We start from the raw sequence: 21,424 nt of genomic DNA on the forward strand, positions 1-21,424 counted from the left end.
AGCCTCGTAGTTAGAATATTGTCTTTACTTTCTTTTCAGGTTCTTATTTTTATTTGACTGCCTAGTGGGCACAGTCTGTAAGCGTCAAGAGGACGCCATTGTAATTTATTACGTTGAATAAAAAGGGACTTAACCCTTTATAAGACTCTGTGGTTTATACAAGCTTTCACAGTCACCTCTTGGTTGCGTGCTAGTTAGAGGCGCGCAACGTTATAAGCTTTAGAATTACTTTTCTTTAAGTACATTAATTATGCAAATATTTACAAAACTTATAAATTCATCTTGCACATCCCATATATTAGATGAGTTATGATTTATACAAATTAAGGATATTATTATAAAAATAAACACATATGTATAATATCAAAAAAGAAAAAAAAAACTTTCTGCATTTTACTAGAGTTTGAACTAAGTGACGCTGTTGAAGAATTCTTGTGAATGCTGCTCTACGCCATAAATAATTTTTTTAATTTCTAAAATAATTATTTATCGTTTTCCTTGTTTTTTGTTTAATATACTGATTTAATTTGCATAAACAAAGGAAACTGTTCTCAAGGGTAAGCTGCTGAAAAATACATTTGAATTGTAAATACCGTTTTCTGTTTATTATAGTATATAATTATTATGATTATTACTTTTTGCGTTGTTTTCTGACGGATTACCAGTGATTGTGTATTAACCGTACAACGATCCCGGTATCGTCCGCGTTAATCGAGAGTTGACTGTAGACGTAATCTGAAAGAATTAGTTATATATTTTAGATCACGTTACGGTCGAATTGTGTGAGAACTGGCAATTTACCAGGCCAATTGTATAATACTGTACTACAAATGTTATACAATGTAGAATGCTCAGGTGAATTATAAATGCCCTGACGTTACATTATAAACTATTGTGGTTATATTAAGTTGCTAATCAAATTACTTGTTGTTCATTTTATGTCGGTACTACTTTGTTCCTGATATACCATTTTAAGCTGACTATAAATAAATATGCTTTAAATTAATTGCTTGGAAAGGTTACAAAAGCGTTTAAATACTGTGAATTGTTAGCAGCAAATTGTGAGTGAGTCGTTAAATGCAGTTTCGGTCACATCATAATGTAGCTGCTTTTATCCCGTTCTCTCGTAGGATCTGTTTAGTGATAGACTTAACAAGTGAAACTTAAAATTTATTATGGTGCTTAAGAGCTAACATACAACCTAAATGTCTCTTTAAGGACCGTTGTTTTGTCAACAAAGTTTTAATTCAGCTATTTGTAATTGTTTAATTCAGCTGTTTAGTTTTAGTGACATTATATTTAGTTTGTAATCGTGCAAGCTGTAGCTAAAAATAAAAAAATTATTTATATAATATTCGCATAATATTTTAGAGATAAGTAGGAGTTAACTGAATAAAGCTTTGAAAACAAGTTACTAAAAGTTAAACTATGAGAAGATATATCTTGAAAACTGCACGACAATATACTATCGTGACACAAAGAAGTGTAAACACTCAAGTATGCAAGAGTATAATATCTGCATACTTAAGGCAAGAGTATAATATCTGCATACATAATAAGTCGAATCAATATATATTCAAGTCCTACCCTGGAGCTGTCTATTGAATTTCCTCCCAGGCTGACTATAATTCCGTAAAGCGAATTAATCCTGATAAGTGGAGTAAAAGTTGTTCGTCTGAACGCAGGTACATAATATATGGTATAAGAAACATTTTTATTTGGTTTAAATATTTATAAAATTTATCAAATATGTATATTATAAATATTATGCAGTGCCCGTATTATAAATATGATCAGTTTTTGATAATTTAAAAAGTAAAATAAAGGCATTATATTTTTGTTTGAAATAGAGAAGGTAGTTACACTGTAGACAATTTAAAACTTGGAAGATAAGGATTTAAAGTTACATCGAATAACAAAACCAGTGAGAACTAAGGAAATTATGAGCGTATAAGATTAAACGAAATTGTGAATTAATAAGATAATTAAAGGAAACGATTAAATCTCCCATTCTGATATTTCCGCCGTGCGTATGCTCAAATAAAACTTGAAGTATTGCGTATTATTAAAACATGTTAAGCCGGAAAAAATGTTTTTATTTGTAACACTGCTTTCTGAAATTCATCATTCAGCTTAGATTTTAGTTTAAATAAACACTTTTCACAAAAAATTTCATCATTATTAGCTTTTAATAAATAAACTGGTTGCAACAAAATTTTAGAAAACGGTAAGTTCTTGAAGAAAAAATTCTCAATTTTATACATGAGTATTTATCACTTTTGGTTGAGAATTTACTTGTTGTTAACTTTAAAGTTTCACGCAGTTCAAGTGGGCATAGTATTTCAAAACGCATTGTTATCATACTGCGGAACAAAAAAGTTTTCAAAATTCAGAAATAAAAAAATCACATAAATATATTTTAAAATTTTTATACAATTATACATTATTTCCATTTAGTAAGATAAATAAAGTAATTTCTTTCTTTCTAATGACTAGAAGATGGCTAAGTCACAAAAAAAAAAAAAAAAAAAAATGCAAGAATTTGTATATAAACTCTTTCTAAACTTATGCCGAATAGAAATAACTCTACAGTTTAGAAGTAGATAACTAAAAAATAATTTATATAAATATTTAATAAATGATAGCATTAATTACATATTAATTGTTTATTGTTTGGCTTAAATAATATTAATCCTGATGAACTAAATATTCTTAAATAAGAAGCTGAAGTTCGTCAGTTTTGAATAAATCTTAATTTTGTCTCATCTAAAGTTTTCTAATTTCCACTGCTAAAACTTTTCTTCCTACAAATTATTTTAGGTGCGTTATAAGGATTATAGTTTTATAATGAAGCAGAGGAGACTACGTATGTGTCACAATCAACTTCTCCTTTCGTATAAAAGTTAATCGCAGAGAAATGTGTGTGGATATTATAATGTACTTAAGCAGGTATTAAACTTTTTAATGTTATCGATCTTCGATCCTGGAGACAATATTAACCTTTCGATTCAAAATTCATAATTAAAATATCTAATTCGCTTTCAAAGTTCTGAGCTTTGTATTCAATTTGAGAAGCAATACATGAATTTCAATACAATCTAGAATTTCGTGGCGCAAATTTTGCATCATCTCCGCTAGCTTTCATGGTTCTATAATAGCCAACTTTCACGTTCGACGGGATGATACCTAAGTACTGTAATCAAAACAAATGTCTGAAAGAACTTCGAAAAAGTTTTTTTAAATTCTGAAAAAGTATGAGTTATCTGTTACAAAAACTTATTTCATTTCTTAAGCCCAAAAATTTACATTCTGTAAATTTCATTTAAATTTAACTACCAATTTCAAAACTAAGTAACTACTTTACTTCAAAACTAAAATTGGTTAGTTTGACATTTCATCTCGGATAGATTAGCGTTCTGCGTGTAATTAACAGTTGTCATCTTTAATTTGGACTAAATATCTCATTAAACGCATCACCTAAAAATTGTATGAAAATAAACAAATAAATATATAAATAAATGATACTTTTCCGTTTCGCCGGCGCAAATCTCGCCAAACAGACTTTATTGGCGACAACATACAATATACATGTTAACAAAATGTTAACAAATAGCTAAAAGTTTATTATTCTGAAGGCATAAAATTTTCAATATCGTTTAAATTTTTGTAGAAAGACATTAATTTGAGAATTTACTATGGTTTCCCGGTACAATATCCTGATTCTCCGGTTCATATCACGTGACCCAATCTCATCTACGTAAACTACGCTACAAAAATCTAATTATCTATATTAATTTCAACAAATTTAAATGCAGGAATTATTTAAATTCGTACGAACAGCTTACGCAGAAATTATGTAAAACCGCAGTGCTTTACTTCGCTAATGCATTGTCATTAGAGTTGATGAATTTAACCCTTGACTTTGCCTTTTCTATATTTTCACCTTCGGGTGAGCGATGTGATTACATCCTAATTGACTTAATTACCGCGAATGGCCTTAGGCATAAAATTAAACTATCTGGTAAAAATTCTATTTAATTTTACTCCAGTATTGAAAGAAACAGTCAATCTAATAAGAAATGGCTGCGACTTGTTTTGAAAATGAGGCGTAAAAGGTTACCAGCGAGGATATACCGCTTCGTATCGGTTACACCAGTTTTGGCGACTTTATCGCCTGCACCGGCAAAATGGAAAAGTACCAATAAAATAAAATATAAGTGCTTAAGCCACATTTGATGTTACTATCCTTTTATATTCCAAATTTCAAAACGCGCCTATGCATAAATTCACGTATATCTTTGGAAATATTGAATAAAAACTATATTTTTTTGCAGGTATGCTTAGAAATACATCTACATGAAGATGATGTTAAAAACAGATTATCATTCAAAATTGTTTTCGAAAAATTTATATAAATTTAAAAGCAAATCATAAACAATGGGCGAATGCTGTTTGGTATGAACCTAAATTTTGAAATGCGAAAGGAAATATCAAATAAGTTTAATAAAAAAGAGATAAATAATAAATAAATACCAAATTCAATCAATACTGAGGAGCTAAAATTTTGAGAGATAATTTTCTGAACACTTCTCGTGCGATTTTTATAAAACTTGGCAGTTTGGCGTGATTTGAGCCGTAGAATCGAACTATGCAAAAAGATTGACATTTCATTTCAGAAAAAATATGATTTTGGGTTAAAACACCTATAGTAGAACAATGTTGTATATAAATCTAATACATATCCTAAGTCGCGCTTTCGAAAAATGAAAAACGCAAGTTGAATTTCGTCAATCGCCCCAGTAGAAATAGAAGTATAGAACTGTGCCCCTCTTTTTTTTTTCACAGTGTACTCTACTTTAATTGCATTTGACAATAATATAGATCCTGAGATTGAAATGAAGAACACTGCAATTTCACAACTGCCTTCTTATTAAGTCCAAAGAAACTGCTATTAAAACTGAGAAATTTTGAAAACATATTTGAACAGTAAAAATAATGATATAAAATCCTATAGGATTCAGATTGTATCGGATTCCCAAAAGGGCTCTTGTAAAATTTAATGTGATTTATCAGTAGAGATTAACAATACAGACAGCCTAGATGGAATAGTGAAACGTTATATGGTATGCTAGATATATATACATTCAGACTAACATGAGAATTAGGTGTATTTGATTCGTGACAAAATATACACAACACAACAATTCTAAAAAATAATTAATGTTTTCATTAGATATATCGTGAAGGAATGAAATGCATTTTTATTTCAATTTCTCAGATTAAAAATGTAAAAAAAATAATATTTGTAAGAATTGCGTCTATTGCTTTTAGATAGCTTCATATGTGAATCAATGAGACATATTAAAACTGAAATAATCTTACATTTTCTGGATAGCAAACTCGAATAAAAAGTGAAACAACGCATATACGCATATATGGAAAACATAATATCGCGTTTCGAGACTAATAGGCCTTTTATAATAAAAACCTCGTAGAAATAAAAGATTGCCATTTTATTTATATATGCATTCAGATTCGAGTTTACCTACAGAAATATTTTAAATCGAAGCAATTATAATGCAGTTACTGTTTTAAGAATTAACTCTGGGAAGTTAAAAATACATAACACAGTGTCGGATTTTTAAACTTAAGTTACAAAATATTTGTGACGAACGGAAGGGATAATATAAAAATAATTGCTATAGTGTTATTCCTTCATAATTAACATCTTATGGACGTATTTGATTGCATTTAATAAATGAAAGATTGAATTATCACAAATCGTAGTTATGCAGTATTCCAGCCTCTCTTCTTCTGTATACAAGTTTGCCTTTCCGCACGAGGTTTACAATAAAATTATTTCTCATATTTCAGTTGTTGTAATATCACTTCAGTCGTAGCCTTTAATTCTCACATACTATCAGCGAACAAATTTACTGTTGTGCTAGGATATGAAATTTTAATTTTAAAAGCAATAAATCTCTTCTTCGAGTTGTTAACATGATACACTATATTTGTTTCAAATGGTCATTAAAAATCATATACTGTTCGTCCAGTATTTTTGACGCTGTATTGCGAATATCATATGATTAATTAAGATAGTATTAGTAAAAAATGCTCATTTTCTCAAATATTCTTATTTTTGAAGTAGACCAATACATAAATAAATATTTCAGCTTGAATGAAATTTACTGTCAATAACAGATATAAACAGAGTTTAGGCTATGATTTTTCAAACAAAAATTAACAATATGAACTATTTATTATTGTCTGTCGGCGTTCATATGCAAGCACATTTTTTCGGATTTTTTTCCTCAGCGATCAGAATGCTACAAAGTCTCCTGCACGTACAGCAAATAAGTTGATTTCTTCCTATAGATCTTGAAACCAAGTACGTGTAATTTTTCTTATTTCGATGAATAAAAGAGTTCGTGTAAATGAGAAGTTTTGCTACGATACCAAAAGCCCAGTGCGAATAGTTGGTAGCCTTTGGCAACATTCCAAGCAAGAATTTTAGAATACGTTTCTATCAGTAGATGAAGTATTGCAGTATCAGTTATTCGCTTACAATGAATGCATTTCGTAACAGGAGATCCCAGGGGAATAGGTATATTTTGAAGTTAGAAATTATTCTAAATATGAATTTTACATTGTATATTCAGCATCTTAATTTCCTCTGAAATGTTTTGACTTAAAAGCTAGATTAAATTTAAAAAATGCAATGTTTGCATTGATTAGAAATTTAAAAAAAATAAAATGTAATGATGTTTAATATTTTAAGATGTTAACATTCTTAAATCTTTTTTTATAAATACACAGGAATTTTAATCTATTTTATTGCATCCATATTTTTTCTTATATCTGGCTAATTCTGTGAATTCATTTAAAATTTAATAAATTAATTAATTCACTAACATGTAAATGTGTCATTTTAATGGACTTCTATTGATTATTTAAAATTTGTTTTTTAATTCTCTCAGTAATGAAGAGTAATAAGGAAAATATATTATTATCTGTCTATCTGCTGAAATATTTTCTACGAGTTTTTATGTCCTACATTTTTATAAAATTATAAACTTTCAGATACCACTTTTTAAGACCGTCAAGGGGCCATTTTTTTCATTTCTTAATGTTTAAGTTTGTTTATCTAGTAACTTCTACATCTACTAATGTTCCCTAAAATCTAAATACATTAAATTAAAAAGATGTCTTCCGAGAACATGTCATATATATATATATATCAATATGCTACAAAATTAAGGAAAGGAGAAGAGAAATTGTAGTTAGCTCGCCAAAAAGTTACCAAAAGCTGTGGCTCCAGTATACAAACAACAAATATTTTAACAAATTTGAAGAATTGATATGGGTCAGATATTTTTAATGGCTCTGACCAGACTACGGGTGTTTCTTGAAAACATTTTTTTTCCAACTTTCGTTGCCTTAAATCATTTTTATTCCAATATACTTGTTTCGCAAGGATGTCCAGAAAAATGTCTTTCTGGGAAATAAAATGCACTTTCTTTCTAATTTGAAATTTCTCAAAAGAATTCAAAAATTAGATACCATCAAAAATGAATAACTTGCTTTAGAATACTTTACACGGAAATAGAATACTTTAAAACATTCTTATATATTTTACTTTGGTATTTATTACAGTTACATTACAGAAGAAATGTGCCATATATTAACGTTATTTGTCAGATTTGGATAGTATTATATATGATTGATATTGTTATCCATGAGGTTTCAGTTATTAGGGCATATTATCTGATATCAATATATCTGCTTTAATATTCAGTCTTTCAAGCTAAATGAATGAAATGCATTTTATTCGAACGGAATGCAAAGTTTTACAAGCGCATATGAGCCGAATTAACTTTTCTGTTTAGCGTCTAGAAAGAAGTTTGTTAGCATTAAAGGAATGAATCATCAAAGACCGTTTTCTTTCATGTTGTGCGCTTAGTTAACAGGCAGAGAAATAAAAATGTTAACCATTTCTCTGCCTCCGTACATAAATCAGGCAAATCAAATCAAAATATAATTAATCAGCCGCTAAAGATAATAATTTTATCAGCAGCAGATAATTTTTTACGGATAATATTTTATCCGTAGCATAGTTAAACTTCAGTGTAACTAAGATTCATTTTTAGCGAGTTTAAAAATTGTGTGACTTTTGTAACATTTCGGTGTAGTTTCTTTAACCTACATTACATAATTTTGGTGATAAATAATAAGATCTCAAGTAAAGATACAATAATAAGATCTCAAGTATATAAATAATAAGATAAGGTGATAAATAATAAGATCTCAAGTAAAAATAAAATTCAATAGTGTAATATATATGATTAATTACAACGACTATTCATTATATTTATGGAAATAAAAAAACATTCAATAAATAAAACGTTATTTACTATGATAATCTATGCTAAAATTGTTCTAATAAGCTAAATTTAGTAATGGATTCAATTGATAAGTCATATTCAGCATTTGGAACTTATAATAGCACAGTGTAAAAAAAGACTAATTAAATTTACAGCATTCATACGTGATTAATAAATATGCAAAATTTATTTCGCTTGTAATCAGATAAATGTAAATGTTGTGCTTACATACTTATTAATCTCTGAATATATTCGTTGCTTATATACGAATCATAGTCATATCAAGTGGTATCTAAAAATTAAATTATTGAAACTAAATTTTAAAACTTATATCGCGCTCATGAAGAGAGTAACTACAGATATAAATCGTTATGCAAAGTTTTTATAAGTACATTTATAGGTACTGTTTTTATACAGTATACAGTTTTTTCTTGTACTCAGTTATATATGCAGCTGTAGCGAATAAGCGGTATTGAATAAGTTATATCTTTATAAAAATTTTCACCTTTATCTACTTCGAGAGCACTCATACTGAGGTATATGTAGCAACAAATTTTTACTGTAATTTAATAGGAAATTTTGGGCTATTTTATAGTGGCTGATTTTAATATACCCTTTTTCTAATATGTATAATTCCAACGCAAAAAATAACAAGTCTTAAAATTATTTTTATTGCAATTAAAATTATTTTTATTGATGCGCCATTAAATTATTTGTATTCATAATATCAGTAAATGATATCAAATTATAAATTATTAATTATGTTATTTTATCTTCTTTATACTGTGATTATAGATGAGGTTTTTCTAAGAAAGAGAGAAATTAACCGTAGAAAAGTGTCAATATATTAATAAAGCAGAATGACACACATATTGTTAGTTTTCGTTATTTCTTTTTAAGTGGAATGGATACATTTAGACATTTTTCGCCCATTTTTACTTTCATGAGCGTGTAGCTCCCATTTTTTGTGTTATAAGCTTTAAATTATTACAACAAATATAGTTAGCCACATACCTTGTCTGCTCCAAATGCAGAATAGTCCAAAAAATATCACAATAAGGCTCATAAATGACGCCATGGAGTCTTGTATCTTCTTACTTCAATAGTGTAATTCTAAACGTTATTCACAGCAAGACAGTTTTGTCCAAATTTAACACAATTTTCAGTTACTTCAGACCCGAAAGAAAAGAATATTTTTCACTTAAAACAGCTTCTCAACAAATTGTAATTTGCACTTATTCCTAGAGAATCTCAATTTGCATTATAATATAATGAATTACAGAAATTTTAAAAATACTAATTATGTAAACATCCATAAATTAAAATGAATTTTTGAGTATATATCAATCTCTTCAAAAATAAATCAGTTTTTTTTTTTTGTATTTTTTATAAAGCACTCTTGAGATAAGGAGAGAGCTTACATTCTATGGTGAAACATTTCCTGCCTTGGATATATTTAAATATTAAAAGTTTAAAATTTATGAGTATATTTATATATTTAATATCGTTTCAGTACTTTGTAACAGTATTCCACACACTATAAGACCCGATATAATTCCTCCCTTAAATCATAGAATGCCGATCCGAAAATGTGCCAATACTGACGCCGATCCTAACACGCAGAGAAACCACGTTGTATATTCTCCTGGGAACAGGAAAATCGCACATCCGCTCGGAGTGACGATTTCTCCAGTTATGTGGGTTGCGCCGGCCGTTCCGGAGTCCTGAATAAGGAATGGCGCGCGTGGGATTGTGGGATGCGCCTGTCACACGTTTTGGAATGGTAAGCAAAAGTTGTAAAAAAATATAAAAAAGGCGTTTCGTGTATGGAAATTGGAGAGGCGAAGATGTAACAAGTTTTCTCCTGACAAGAACCGAGCGGTGCTCTCTAGGTTGAAATTTGCGGAATTCTTTCGCTTATCAAATTTATAATGCTTTTCATCTGCACTTTGGTGAGAGTAAGCGCTGAAAATATTTCAGTCGCAGTAGCGAAATTCAGAATGGAAGTAAGTTAAAAATGTATTAAAATACTTCTGTATCCCTTATGTTATTGAGATCCACATGATACTATTATTGGATTTATCAAATTGCTCATTCTATAGTTCAGCAATATGGTTACTTGTTGCATTTCTCATGATATAAAACTCCTAATGATTCGTAATGGGAAAAGTAACAATTCGTTTTCCTTTTATCTTTAATCTTTACTATTAATTTTACTAATTTTATTTTTATTGTTTTTATATTTACTGCTCGCTCAATATTCATTGTTTGTTTCAAGAAAATTTATAAACTCATTCATTTAATTTTTTCATCGTTCGCATTTTTATTTCAACAGAATACACCCCATACATATATATATTAATATATGATCTTAAATCCATTTAGTGCGAATACAAGTTATTATTACTTGCGCAATTGCTGCAAAGTTAGTTAATAATAATTTATTTCCTAAACAGTATTGATTAATTGATTATATTATCTCCTAAGTTTAATTAAAGTAGAATTATTTTAAAAGTGTGCATTCACGCTGGTAAGTTATATTTTGAAAGATGTTTTGAAGTAATTTGAAAGCAAAATGTTAATAATGTTTTAACGGGGACTGGAGTTAAATCATCACGAAGAATAATATTTCAATTGTAAAAAGAAAAATTAAAACATGTAATCATTGTCATTGATCGGAAATTAGTTGACTTTTCAAGGGGAACAAACCAACTCCCGTTCAATGAACAATAATTGATAAAAATACGTAAATAAGGAAGTGCTTCGTTTTTACTCGAGTTATAAGTTAAAGCCAAACCGGCAATTCTAGTCAGGCCAAATATTTCCGCGAATAGTAGGAATTATGAACCAATGCTGATACTCAAAGAACTTATTCTTATGAAGCATTTTAGTCAATTCAATTTGGAGTAAAAATCAATTACTGATTAAATTATTTGAATTATAGAAAGGGAATTAGATTATTTGAATTATTGAAAGGGAATTAGATTATCAAAATTCTCAAAAATAATCTAATTCCCTTTCAATTTATCAACCATTGCCTTAAAAGAGCAGGCGTTAAATACTCATTCTAAATCATTTAACTGATAGGGATATGATAATTTATTCCTAAACCTGAGAAGGCGGTATAAGTTGGATGACTGTCAGTTGGAAGATTTGTACATAGTGTAATTACTCAATTGTTTATATTGTAAAAAGCTAATTGTCTTCAGACATATACTGTTACTATACTGTTACTAAAAAAATGGGCCTATTTCATGCCTTTAGACTGTCTATTAGCTCTTGGACAGTGAAAATGCCTTTTTCCTTTCTTAAATTCTTAATCATTGCGACACGACAATTAGCCAGAAATTAATTTCCATTCACTAGTATTTTCAAAAAAATCTTAACAGACGGTCTCTCTCAGATAAGAACTCCACAAAAAACATCCCTCAAGAATTCCAAGTCCCACCCACTACCATAAATTACTTCACCCAAGTCTTACCGACTGATATTATTCAAAGCCCCTACTGCCGCTAAGAATTTTCGGACACCCTACACTTCTGAGTCAGACACGAAGAGAACACTTTGCCAACTCCCCCACTAGAAAGAATGTAAGTTCCTTAATACCTTTTCTGGCCTTTATATCTTCATGTACATTCACTGATCTTATTTATATTATTTTTATATTATTTTTATATTTTCTTTGATTTGTTTTTACAAAGTTTGCATTATTTATCCTTTTTTTATAATCTTCTTTGTTTATTTCAACTTTACTTTGAATTCGATTTCATAATGACAATTTCCAATGTTTTATTTCTACAAATATTATAGTACTCAAATGCATAAACATGAAAGTATCGGGGACGGTTACTCGAGTTTTATAGGATTTCTCTGCAGTAATTGATTTTTACTCCAAATTGAATTGACTAAAATGCTTCATAAGAATAAGTTCTTTGAGTATCAGCATTGGTTCATAATTCCTACTATTCGCGGAAATATTTGGCCTGACTAGAATTGCCGGTTTGGCTTTAACTTAAACTCGAGTAAAGACGAAACACTTCCTTATTTACGTATTTTTATCAATTATTGTTCATTGAACGGGAGTTGGTTTGTTCCCCTTGAAAAGTCAACTAATTTCCGATCAATGACAATGATTACATGTTTTAATTTTTCTTTTTACAATTGAAATATTATTCTTCGTGATGATTTAACTCCAGTCCCCGTTAAAACATTATTAACATTTTGCTTTCAAATTACTTCAAAACATCTTTCAAAATATAACTTACCAGTATGGATGCACACTTTTAAAATAATTCTACTTTAATTAAACTTAGGAGATAATATAATCAATTAATCAATACTGTTTAGGAAATAAATTATATTAATATATGTATATAAAAATATTAACAAAGAATCAAATGTAAGTAAGAACTATTATATACATATGTGTGTGTGTGTGTGTGTAAGAAGCGAGGATTACGTTATTTTAGAATTAAGGTTTCCTCAGAAAAAAATATTTTTTTTTTCTTATTATATGTTATCTTTTCAGCGGTTGCTCAAAATTTCGCCAACATTCGGTAATCGGTACCTGTAGAATATAAAGAAAGTGGTCATTCATAACCTGGCACTAAATCGCACTACTTAGTCGGTCGACGGAATAACACGTAAGCACCCTTTATTTATCTGCCAAAAAGCATTAATTTCTGAAAAATTCTGCTTTATTTGACAAATTATTACCCTTCTAGTTATTAAATATGCAATAATTAGTATTAGCAGAAATATCTATCCGATATATATATTTTTTTTTTATTTACATTCTAGTTAAAAAGTATCTTTTTGAAATTCAGTGCTAAAAAAATTGCATTCTGCAATTTGTATATACAAATTGCAAAATGCAATCTTGTATATACACTTTATTCTTAATGACCATTAAATATGTGCCCATAATATACATATCATATATATGATATGCATATCCAGACCGTACTTGACCGTGAATATACATATCCAGACCGTACTTGTTAGTTCTTTTTTAATTTTTTTTTTGTCCTTTACCATTAGTCGTCACACGAAAAGGGGTGGATGCCCCTTGGAAATCCTTTTTAAGGGAAACTGACTCGTTTCTATTGTAATGAATTTTTAAAGAACTCTCACCATTTTTAAATGAACAACCAACTTTATTAGTCAAAACTTGCAGAATAACTGAAAAACTTTTTATAAGCGCGCGCATCGTCTGCGGATATTCTTTGCGGATAATCCTCTGCGGTAATTTACATTTCTTAGTGGAATTAATGTTGGTAGCGTAGCAACGCAAATACGTTACAGTCTTAAATTCCTTCCCTCACGGGGAACTTTTCGAAAAAAAGTTTTTTTTCTTTCAAATTGATGGAACCTTCAAGAAAATGATCAGTTTAAATACATTATTTTTTTTACAAGCGAAAGATGTTCAGTTTAAATAAACATATAAAATGTAATAAATACAAAATTTAAATAAATTTGTATATTACAAAAATTTAAACAATGAAGTTTTAAACTTCCTAAAATGTATATTTTTAGTTGTGAGATGTTTGGATACAACGACTTAAACTGTCAGCATTTTGATGGGGCTTCCCCTTTCAATGCGCTACTTGATAGTTAAAATGTTGTAAGATCAAAGCCCATCGTAATAGTCTAGGATTAGTTTCAGTGTTTTTATCCAACCATACTAGAGGATGATGATCATTCTGAATAAGGAACTTATAAGGTTCATCTAGGTAGAATTTTAACTTTTGTACTGCAAAGACAATGGTAGCACACCTCCTTTCGATTGTTCTGTACTTCTGCTCAGCAGGTGAACACTTTTTGCTAAGAAATATTATTCGATGTTCTTCGCCTTTCTGTGATAATACAACGCCAATACCAATATTCGAAGGGTCGCACTGAACGATAAATGGTTGAGATAAGTTCGGACTGTATAAAACTGGATTTTGTGTTAACCGTTTCTTGAGTTCATCAAAAGCGTTTTCGCAGTCATCAGTTCAATTTATTGTTGATTTGCAATATTTTCCTTTTAACAAATCTGTCAGTGTTGCAAAAATCACAGACAATTTAGAAATATACCTTTGATAACACACTGGAAGTCCTAAAAATGACCAGACTTGTGTTTTCGTCGTAGGTTTAGGGAAGTCCTTTACGGCTTGGATTTTTATTTCTGCTAGTCTTCTTTCACTTACTACATGACCTAGGTATTTAAAGGTCGTATGATCAAACTGACAGTTCGATTGCTTAATATGCAGTTTAGCAATTTTCATCTAATTTCGAAGTGCTTCAAATGTTCTTCCCAGGTTTGCGAGAATACTGCAACATCGTCAATTTAGGGTACAGCAAATTCTTCACAGTTTCTTAATAATCCCGCCATTAAGCGGCTAATATCATACTGTACATTTATTAACCCTAAAAGTAACGTTAAGCGTTTAAATGTTCCAAAAATTGTCCCAAAAGCAGCGTAACGCTGGGCTCGTTTAGTTAGTAGGATCTGCCAGTAACCTCGAGTGAGATCTAGAAGAGTTTATCTGGCAGATGACACTTTTTTCCACTAAATGTTCAATGTTTGGCAAGGGAAAATATTGTTTTCTAGTTGCCTTGTTAACGCGACGGTAATAAATTCATGGTCTTGCCTCTTTTCCAGGACCTTCAACCAGTATGAATGGAGAGGTAAAATCTGATTCACCTGGTTTTATTACTTTGAGTTTTATCATCTTTTCTACTTCAGTTTTTAAAATCTCGTTTTGTCTGGCAGACATCCGTTAAGGTTTTGCGCATATCGGTCTTTCTGCTTCTATATCATGTTCGGTAAGGTCAGTACATCCTGGTTCACTAGAGATAATTCAGAAATACTTGTATATCAACTGCTTTAAATCTTTTGTCTTTAGATAATAATGAATTCAACTGGATGTCTTGCAAAACTTCAGAGATTTCAGTATCTTCGCTATAATTTAGACTCGGTATTTCACCTTTATAGCCGTTTATCCTGTCTTCTAAATATAGCAAGTTTATATTTGCAGCTCATTGAAAATAGGGTTTCAGCATATTAATGTGGTACACCTGAGTCTTATTTTTCTCGGGAACCTCGACTACATAATTTGTCTCTGATAATTGTTGAACTACTTTTCCAGGACCTACCCATTTAACTGATAATTTGTTTGGCTTCGATGGAGCTATAACTAGAACAAGTCTCCTTGAAATTTACGTTCTACGGCTTTGCGATCATACCGGAATTTTTGCCTTTCTTTGGCTTTCCATATGCTGGACAGCGATTTCTTGACATTCCCTTATTCGATTCATTCGTTCAAAAATATAGTCCACTACTGTATTTTCTTCCTCTTCTTTACCAGATAACGTTTGGTACAATAGCATAGTTGGAGATCTTAAGTTTCTGCCATGAACTAATTCTGCGGGCGAGAAACCGGTACTGTCATGAATAGTCGTTCGAAGAGCAAATAAAGCCTGAGGTACGATTTTATCCCAATTCAGACCAGATTCTAGACATAGGACTCCAAGATTTCCTTTTAAAGTTCTATGCATCCTCTCTACAGGATTGCTTTATGGGTGGTAAACAGAACTTCGTACAGCTTTAATTCCGAATTTTTCTAGGAACTACGATGGCAGCGCACTCGTAAAAGATGTAGTTTGGAAATACCAAGACATCAGTTTGCAGGTGCTGGGAAAAGGGATATAAAGGATGGTTTACAGTTACACTGTTTCACAGATGCGAGTCAGAAGGCCTGTGGGGATGTTCTGTATTTTCGTTATTCGAAAAATGGAGTCATTCATACAAGTTTCATTACATCAAAATCACGAGTAGCATCTTTGAAAAAATTATCACTTCCCAGATTGGAATGGATGGGTGCTTGATAGGCTCCCGCTTGTCAAATTACATTCAAAAGAAACTTCTGGACATTGATTTAATTGTATATATGTGGACCGATTCTAGTATAACGTTACATTGGATTAGAAGTGATGTGAAAAGGTGGAAGCCATTCGTTCAGAACAGAGTGAAGGAAATACAGAAGAATTCAGATGTCTTGAACTGGAGATATACGCCTGGTGAACATAATCCAGCTGATTTGCTAACTAGAGGTGAAAATGTCAAACATCTGAAGCAGAATAGCATATGGTGGGAAGGGCCCACGTGGTTAAAAGAAGAAATGGAACACTGGCCAAAACCAAATTTCTGTTCCACAAAGAACATTGAAGATTCCAACAAGGAACTAAGAAAAACATCAAAGGAAGTTTTCATAAATTCGTGTGTTATCGAACCTTCCGAAGATTTATTTAAAACCCAAAATTACAGTAATTTACACCGAATTTACCGAATTACTGCATGGTGCTTAAGATTCATCAACAATGTTAAAAATACCTCGAAATTATCAGAATGTTTGCAGGTTACCGAATTGGAAATGGCAGAAACTTATTGGATCGAACGTGTTCAGGAGCGAAATTTCACAAATGAAATACGGGCATTGAAGAACAACGAAGAATTAGGTTCAAAATCAAAACTGAAATCCCTCAGTCCATTTGTAGACGAAAGTGGTGTAATTCGTGTTGGTGGACAAATAGAAAATTCAAATTTGGATTACAAACAAGCACATCCAATCGTGTTACCCGACAAAGATCATTTGACTGATCTAATTATTCTTCACAGTCATCAGGTGGTAGGGCACGGAGGAATAGCAGATACTTTAAATCAGATAAGAGATAAATTTTGGTTGCTGAAGGCTCGTCGAAAAATTAAAAGTGTTCTGTACAATTGCAATGTCTGCAAGATATTTCGAACTAAACCTGTCATGCAAGATATGGCACCTCTCCCACCAGACAGATGCCGAGAAGCCTTTCCGTTTGAAAACTCCAGGATAGATTACGCGGGTCCACTGTACGTGAAAAGTGGAAAAGAATTATCTAAGACATACGTTTTACTGTTTACCTGTGCTGTAACCAGAGCCGTGCATTTAGAACTTACGGCTGACCTTTCCACAGAAAAATTTTTGCTTGCATTTAGACGGTTCATAGCGAGAAGAGGTTTGTGCCGAATAGTGTACACCGATAACGCCAAAACCTTTAAAAGAGCGAAAAAAGAATTAGAGCTATTGAACGAGGTGATGAAAAGCAATAAAGTTCAAGACGAGTTCTCTAAGCAAGGAATCAAATGGAAATTTATAGTTGAGAGGGCGGCATGGTGGGGAGGCTTTTGCGAGCGTATCGTTCAGTCTTTTAAAGCACTTCTGAAGAGAATCTTAGGCAAATCCTCCTTAACGTTTAAAGAATTAGAGACAGTCATAACAGAAGTGGAAGCTATATTGAACTCCAGACCTTTGACATTTACATACTCGGATCTAGGAGAGCCAGAATCTTTGACCTCCTGGTCACTTCATAATAGGAAGACGATTACTATCATTGCCACAAGGAAGCTCTAAATTAACTTCAACAAAGGAGAGTCTTACACGTCGATTTAGACATCAACAGATACTGGTAGAAAGAATCTGGCGAAAATGGAGGCAGGATTATTTGATGAATTTAAAATCTGCTCATCATTCCAAACTGGCGAAAACAGGAACCTATTTGAATAAAGGAACTATTGTATTAGTGCATGAAGATAAAATTCCACGGCTGATGTGGAAGATGGGCATCATAATGAAAGTCGTTCCTGGGAGAGATGGCAAGGTGAGAGCCTGTGCTGTCCGCTTGCTCAATGGACATACGATTAAAAGACCAGTGCAATTACTATATCTGGTGGAGCTGGAATGTAATAAGGACAATTACGGCAATTGTCCTTCCGGGCGGGAGGATGTTGCAACTCAACTCTTGCTGAGATCCGATGGCTGAGTGACGTCATCTCGAACTATGAACTCTCGCTAGAGATCACGAGAACTCGGAACTGAAAAGTAGCACGCTGCGTCGTGCGAACATTTAAACCTTTCATTATGTAAATATTCTGTAACCGTTTGCGTCTTCATTAAATATGTTTGTGTTAAGAAAGTTTATCATTTATGGATTATCCCTCTCAAGATTTTGCAGATGCACACCACAGAGGAACTTCAGCCCATTGGCCCTGGCCGAACCCATTGGAACAAGGTAAGCAGTTTTGTTTTACCTTGATTAATTAGTTAGAAGTAAGATAAAGAATATAAAATAATAATAGAGCCATAACATCCTTAAAACTATTTTTTGGAAAATTCATTTGAGTGTACAGTTTCATTGGATGCTATAGTTTCTAAATTTGAAAAGGAAATTCTAAATTCTTGAGTTTATGGCACTTATGTCGAAGATGCGAGTAAAATCTGATTTATAACAACGAGGTTGTCTCCGTTTCTCAAATTCCTTTTCATGAATTTCATTAGTACATTCTGTCCTAATTATAGGTTTAGGTTTAAAATTTTTCTAGATTTCTTTAGGGTTAAGCTTTTGGATTAATATGTCTATTATGATAACCTCTTTGACTTTTGTTCACGTTTTGATGACTTTCTTGAAGTTTCAAACCTTGTTTTCTAGGATTTTCCCTCTTAAAGCTCTGTTTAATACTCTCATGCTCGTCTAATTTTTCTGCTTGTTCATATGGAGTTTTTAATTTCATCCATTGATCAAGAAAATGATCCTTTACTTCCATGCGAACCCTACGTTTATTTTGCTTGGTAACTAATAAATCTTTCAGATTCTCAAATGTCTTAATTTCTAAATCCGCAATCCATTCCAAAAAATAATTATAAAGTTCATGAGCATAATTTCTCTAAGATTTTTCAGGAGTATTTGATGCCGATAAAAGCACTGTTTCAGTTTTTCACTGTTAAGTTTATATCTTCCTAAAATTAGATTTTTCACACATTCATACTTAATCGCATCTTCAGGTGGTTCTCTGGCTAACATATTGGAGACTTCAGTAGATAAAACACTGAAAACATAATCCCGCCAATCTTTCTTAGGAACCTGAGGCATTTCAGCTTTTCTCTCAAAATTTATCAAATATAGTCCCATTTCATCCCTTTTTTCGTCCAAATTTGGAGTACTTTTTGACAACTGGATTTTTCTGTTCGATTATAGTATATTCGCCGTTGATTCTCTAGCTCGTATTACTTGATTTTCAATTTCAAGCAGCTTTATTTCCAATTCATATGAACTTTCTTCTAGGGCCAGACGTTCTTCTCTCGCTTCATGAGCCAGGCGTTCTGCAATTATTCGGTCTAAAATTAATTTAACTTCCTCTTCATCGTAAAACTAACTTTCAGTGATTATGTTTTTAATTTCTGGGACCTTCCTAGTTAGCGGCACTTCCTCACCGAATTCTTCGACTACTTCCGTTAAATCTTGTTTTATACCCTTGGCAAGAAATGGCATGTTTAGAAAAAGAAAAACTCTTCGACAGAGTTTCAAAATTAATTTTAAAAGGCTTTTAGTTAATATTCAAAAATTCAAATCAGCGTGCTCAATTTAGCCTTTTTTTATTAGAAATTCAAGTATGATTCAACGTATATGTTTCTCTAAACACTTAATGCATTAAAAGTTATGTACTCTCCGATAAACAAAAATTTGCGAGGCTTGCTCTTAATAAATTATACTAAAGTAAATAAAAAATGAATTTAAGCCTCTAACTTGAAAATTCTTGATTTGCGACTCTAATACAAGAGCTCAAATTTCAAAATAGAAATATTCTAATATTAACGTAGTAAATTTGCTACTTTAACACAAAAGCTCAAATTTTATAATAGCAATATTCTAATAGTAACGTAATAAATTTGCGACTCTAATACAAAAGCTCAAATTTTATAATATAAATATTCTAATATTAACGTAATAAATTTATCACTCTAATACAAGAGCTCAAATTTTAAAAGAACATTAAATATTTTGACATATTAATCCAAAAGCTTAAACTTAGAATATCGTTCTATTAGTTGAATTCAATAATAAGATGCAGCATTTTCATACAAAATGCCACAATATTCATTAAAACGTATACTCACAAGTACTGTAGTTTCAGAAGTCAAACAACAAAAATCAGCGTTTTCAAATTTTTGTTCTTTGACTTCTGAATTAGTATTTGCTCTGCGTGTTATTGTGTCTTAATTACTGTAGTTTCTTTTGTTTTTAAATAAACACTGGTTTCACCTTTCAATCCCACAGAGTACCACCAAATATTTGTTCTTGTAACCGTCTGTAATGAAGTTTTAAAGAACTCTCGCCATTTCTGAACGAACAACCAACTTTATAGTCAAAACTTACAGAATAACTGAATATCATTTTTTAAGCGCGCGCATCGTCTGCGGATATTCTTTGCGGATAAAATTGTCTGCGGTAATTCACATTTCTTAGTTGAATTATGTTGGTAGCGTAGCAAAGTAAATACGTTACACCCTCTTGCACATGGGGGAAAACCATGCATTTAGCCTGTCTGCCAGAACTCAAACCTTGGACTGAAGTACCAGTGTTCAGCAGCTTTTACTACTTAGCCGCCTGTGGGCCTTATTTGTTAAATTCTCATATTAAACGAATTATTGTATATATTATGATCAAATTGTTACGTCGGCTGTGTTTATTAACACTCTGCTTGTTCGTTTTTTGGTCTCTAAACAGAATGATGAGGAAGTTTACTGTCTTCTTTTCTTCTGTAGTTTCTTTCGTTCCACTGCAAAGCATCTTTTAAAGATTCATCGCTAAAAATAATAGCAAAAACAGCATTGAGTAAAAACTGTAGATAATAATTTACATTTCAAATCTGAATTTACCTGCATTATGCAATATGAATGCTTCCTGTAATTTAATTTATGCCAAATATTAGGCAAAAAAAAAACCTTCTGAAAGCTTTTTTTGGCTCCAAAATACTAGTATGCCATTTCGTACAAAAAACGAATTCGCAATTTTTCCTTTTTGTGCATTTCTGGTGACTGGAATCTTTAATGCGATATTTTAATCTCCATTACGGTAATTTAGAAGTACGTTTTCTATATGCGAACACGTATAGATTTGCATCATTGCAGTTTCTGATTTGTCGTTTAAATATTGATACTTATGGCTTGTTCCTGACCATTTGG

The 21,424-nt window shown here is 31.2% G+C and overlaps 1 protein-coding gene across 1 annotated transcript in view; it reads right to left on the minus strand.

The window, feature by feature from the left end:
- LOC118181837 (cell adhesion molecule Dscam1-like) overlaps positions 1-10,063 on the minus strand; it is a 1,450,682-nt gene extending 1,440,619 nt beyond the window's left edge. The window contains exon 1 of the mRNA XM_085816862.1: positions 9,399-10,063. Coding sequence (XP_085672988.1) covers positions 9,399-9,462 — 64 coding nt within the window. The 5' untranslated portion in view covers positions 9,463-10,063. The remainder of the gene's footprint in view (positions 1-9,398) is intronic.
- Between the last annotated feature and the right edge of the window lie 11,361 nt (positions 10,064-21,424).

Source organism: Stegodyphus dumicola, chromosome 5 (assembly GCF_044657685.1).
Source record: "Stegodyphus dumicola isolate Sdum_Otavi_A_Nest chromosome 5, ASM4465768v1".
In the NCBI taxonomy this organism is placed as follows: domain Eukaryota; kingdom Metazoa; phylum Arthropoda; class Arachnida; order Araneae; family Eresidae; genus Stegodyphus; species Stegodyphus dumicola.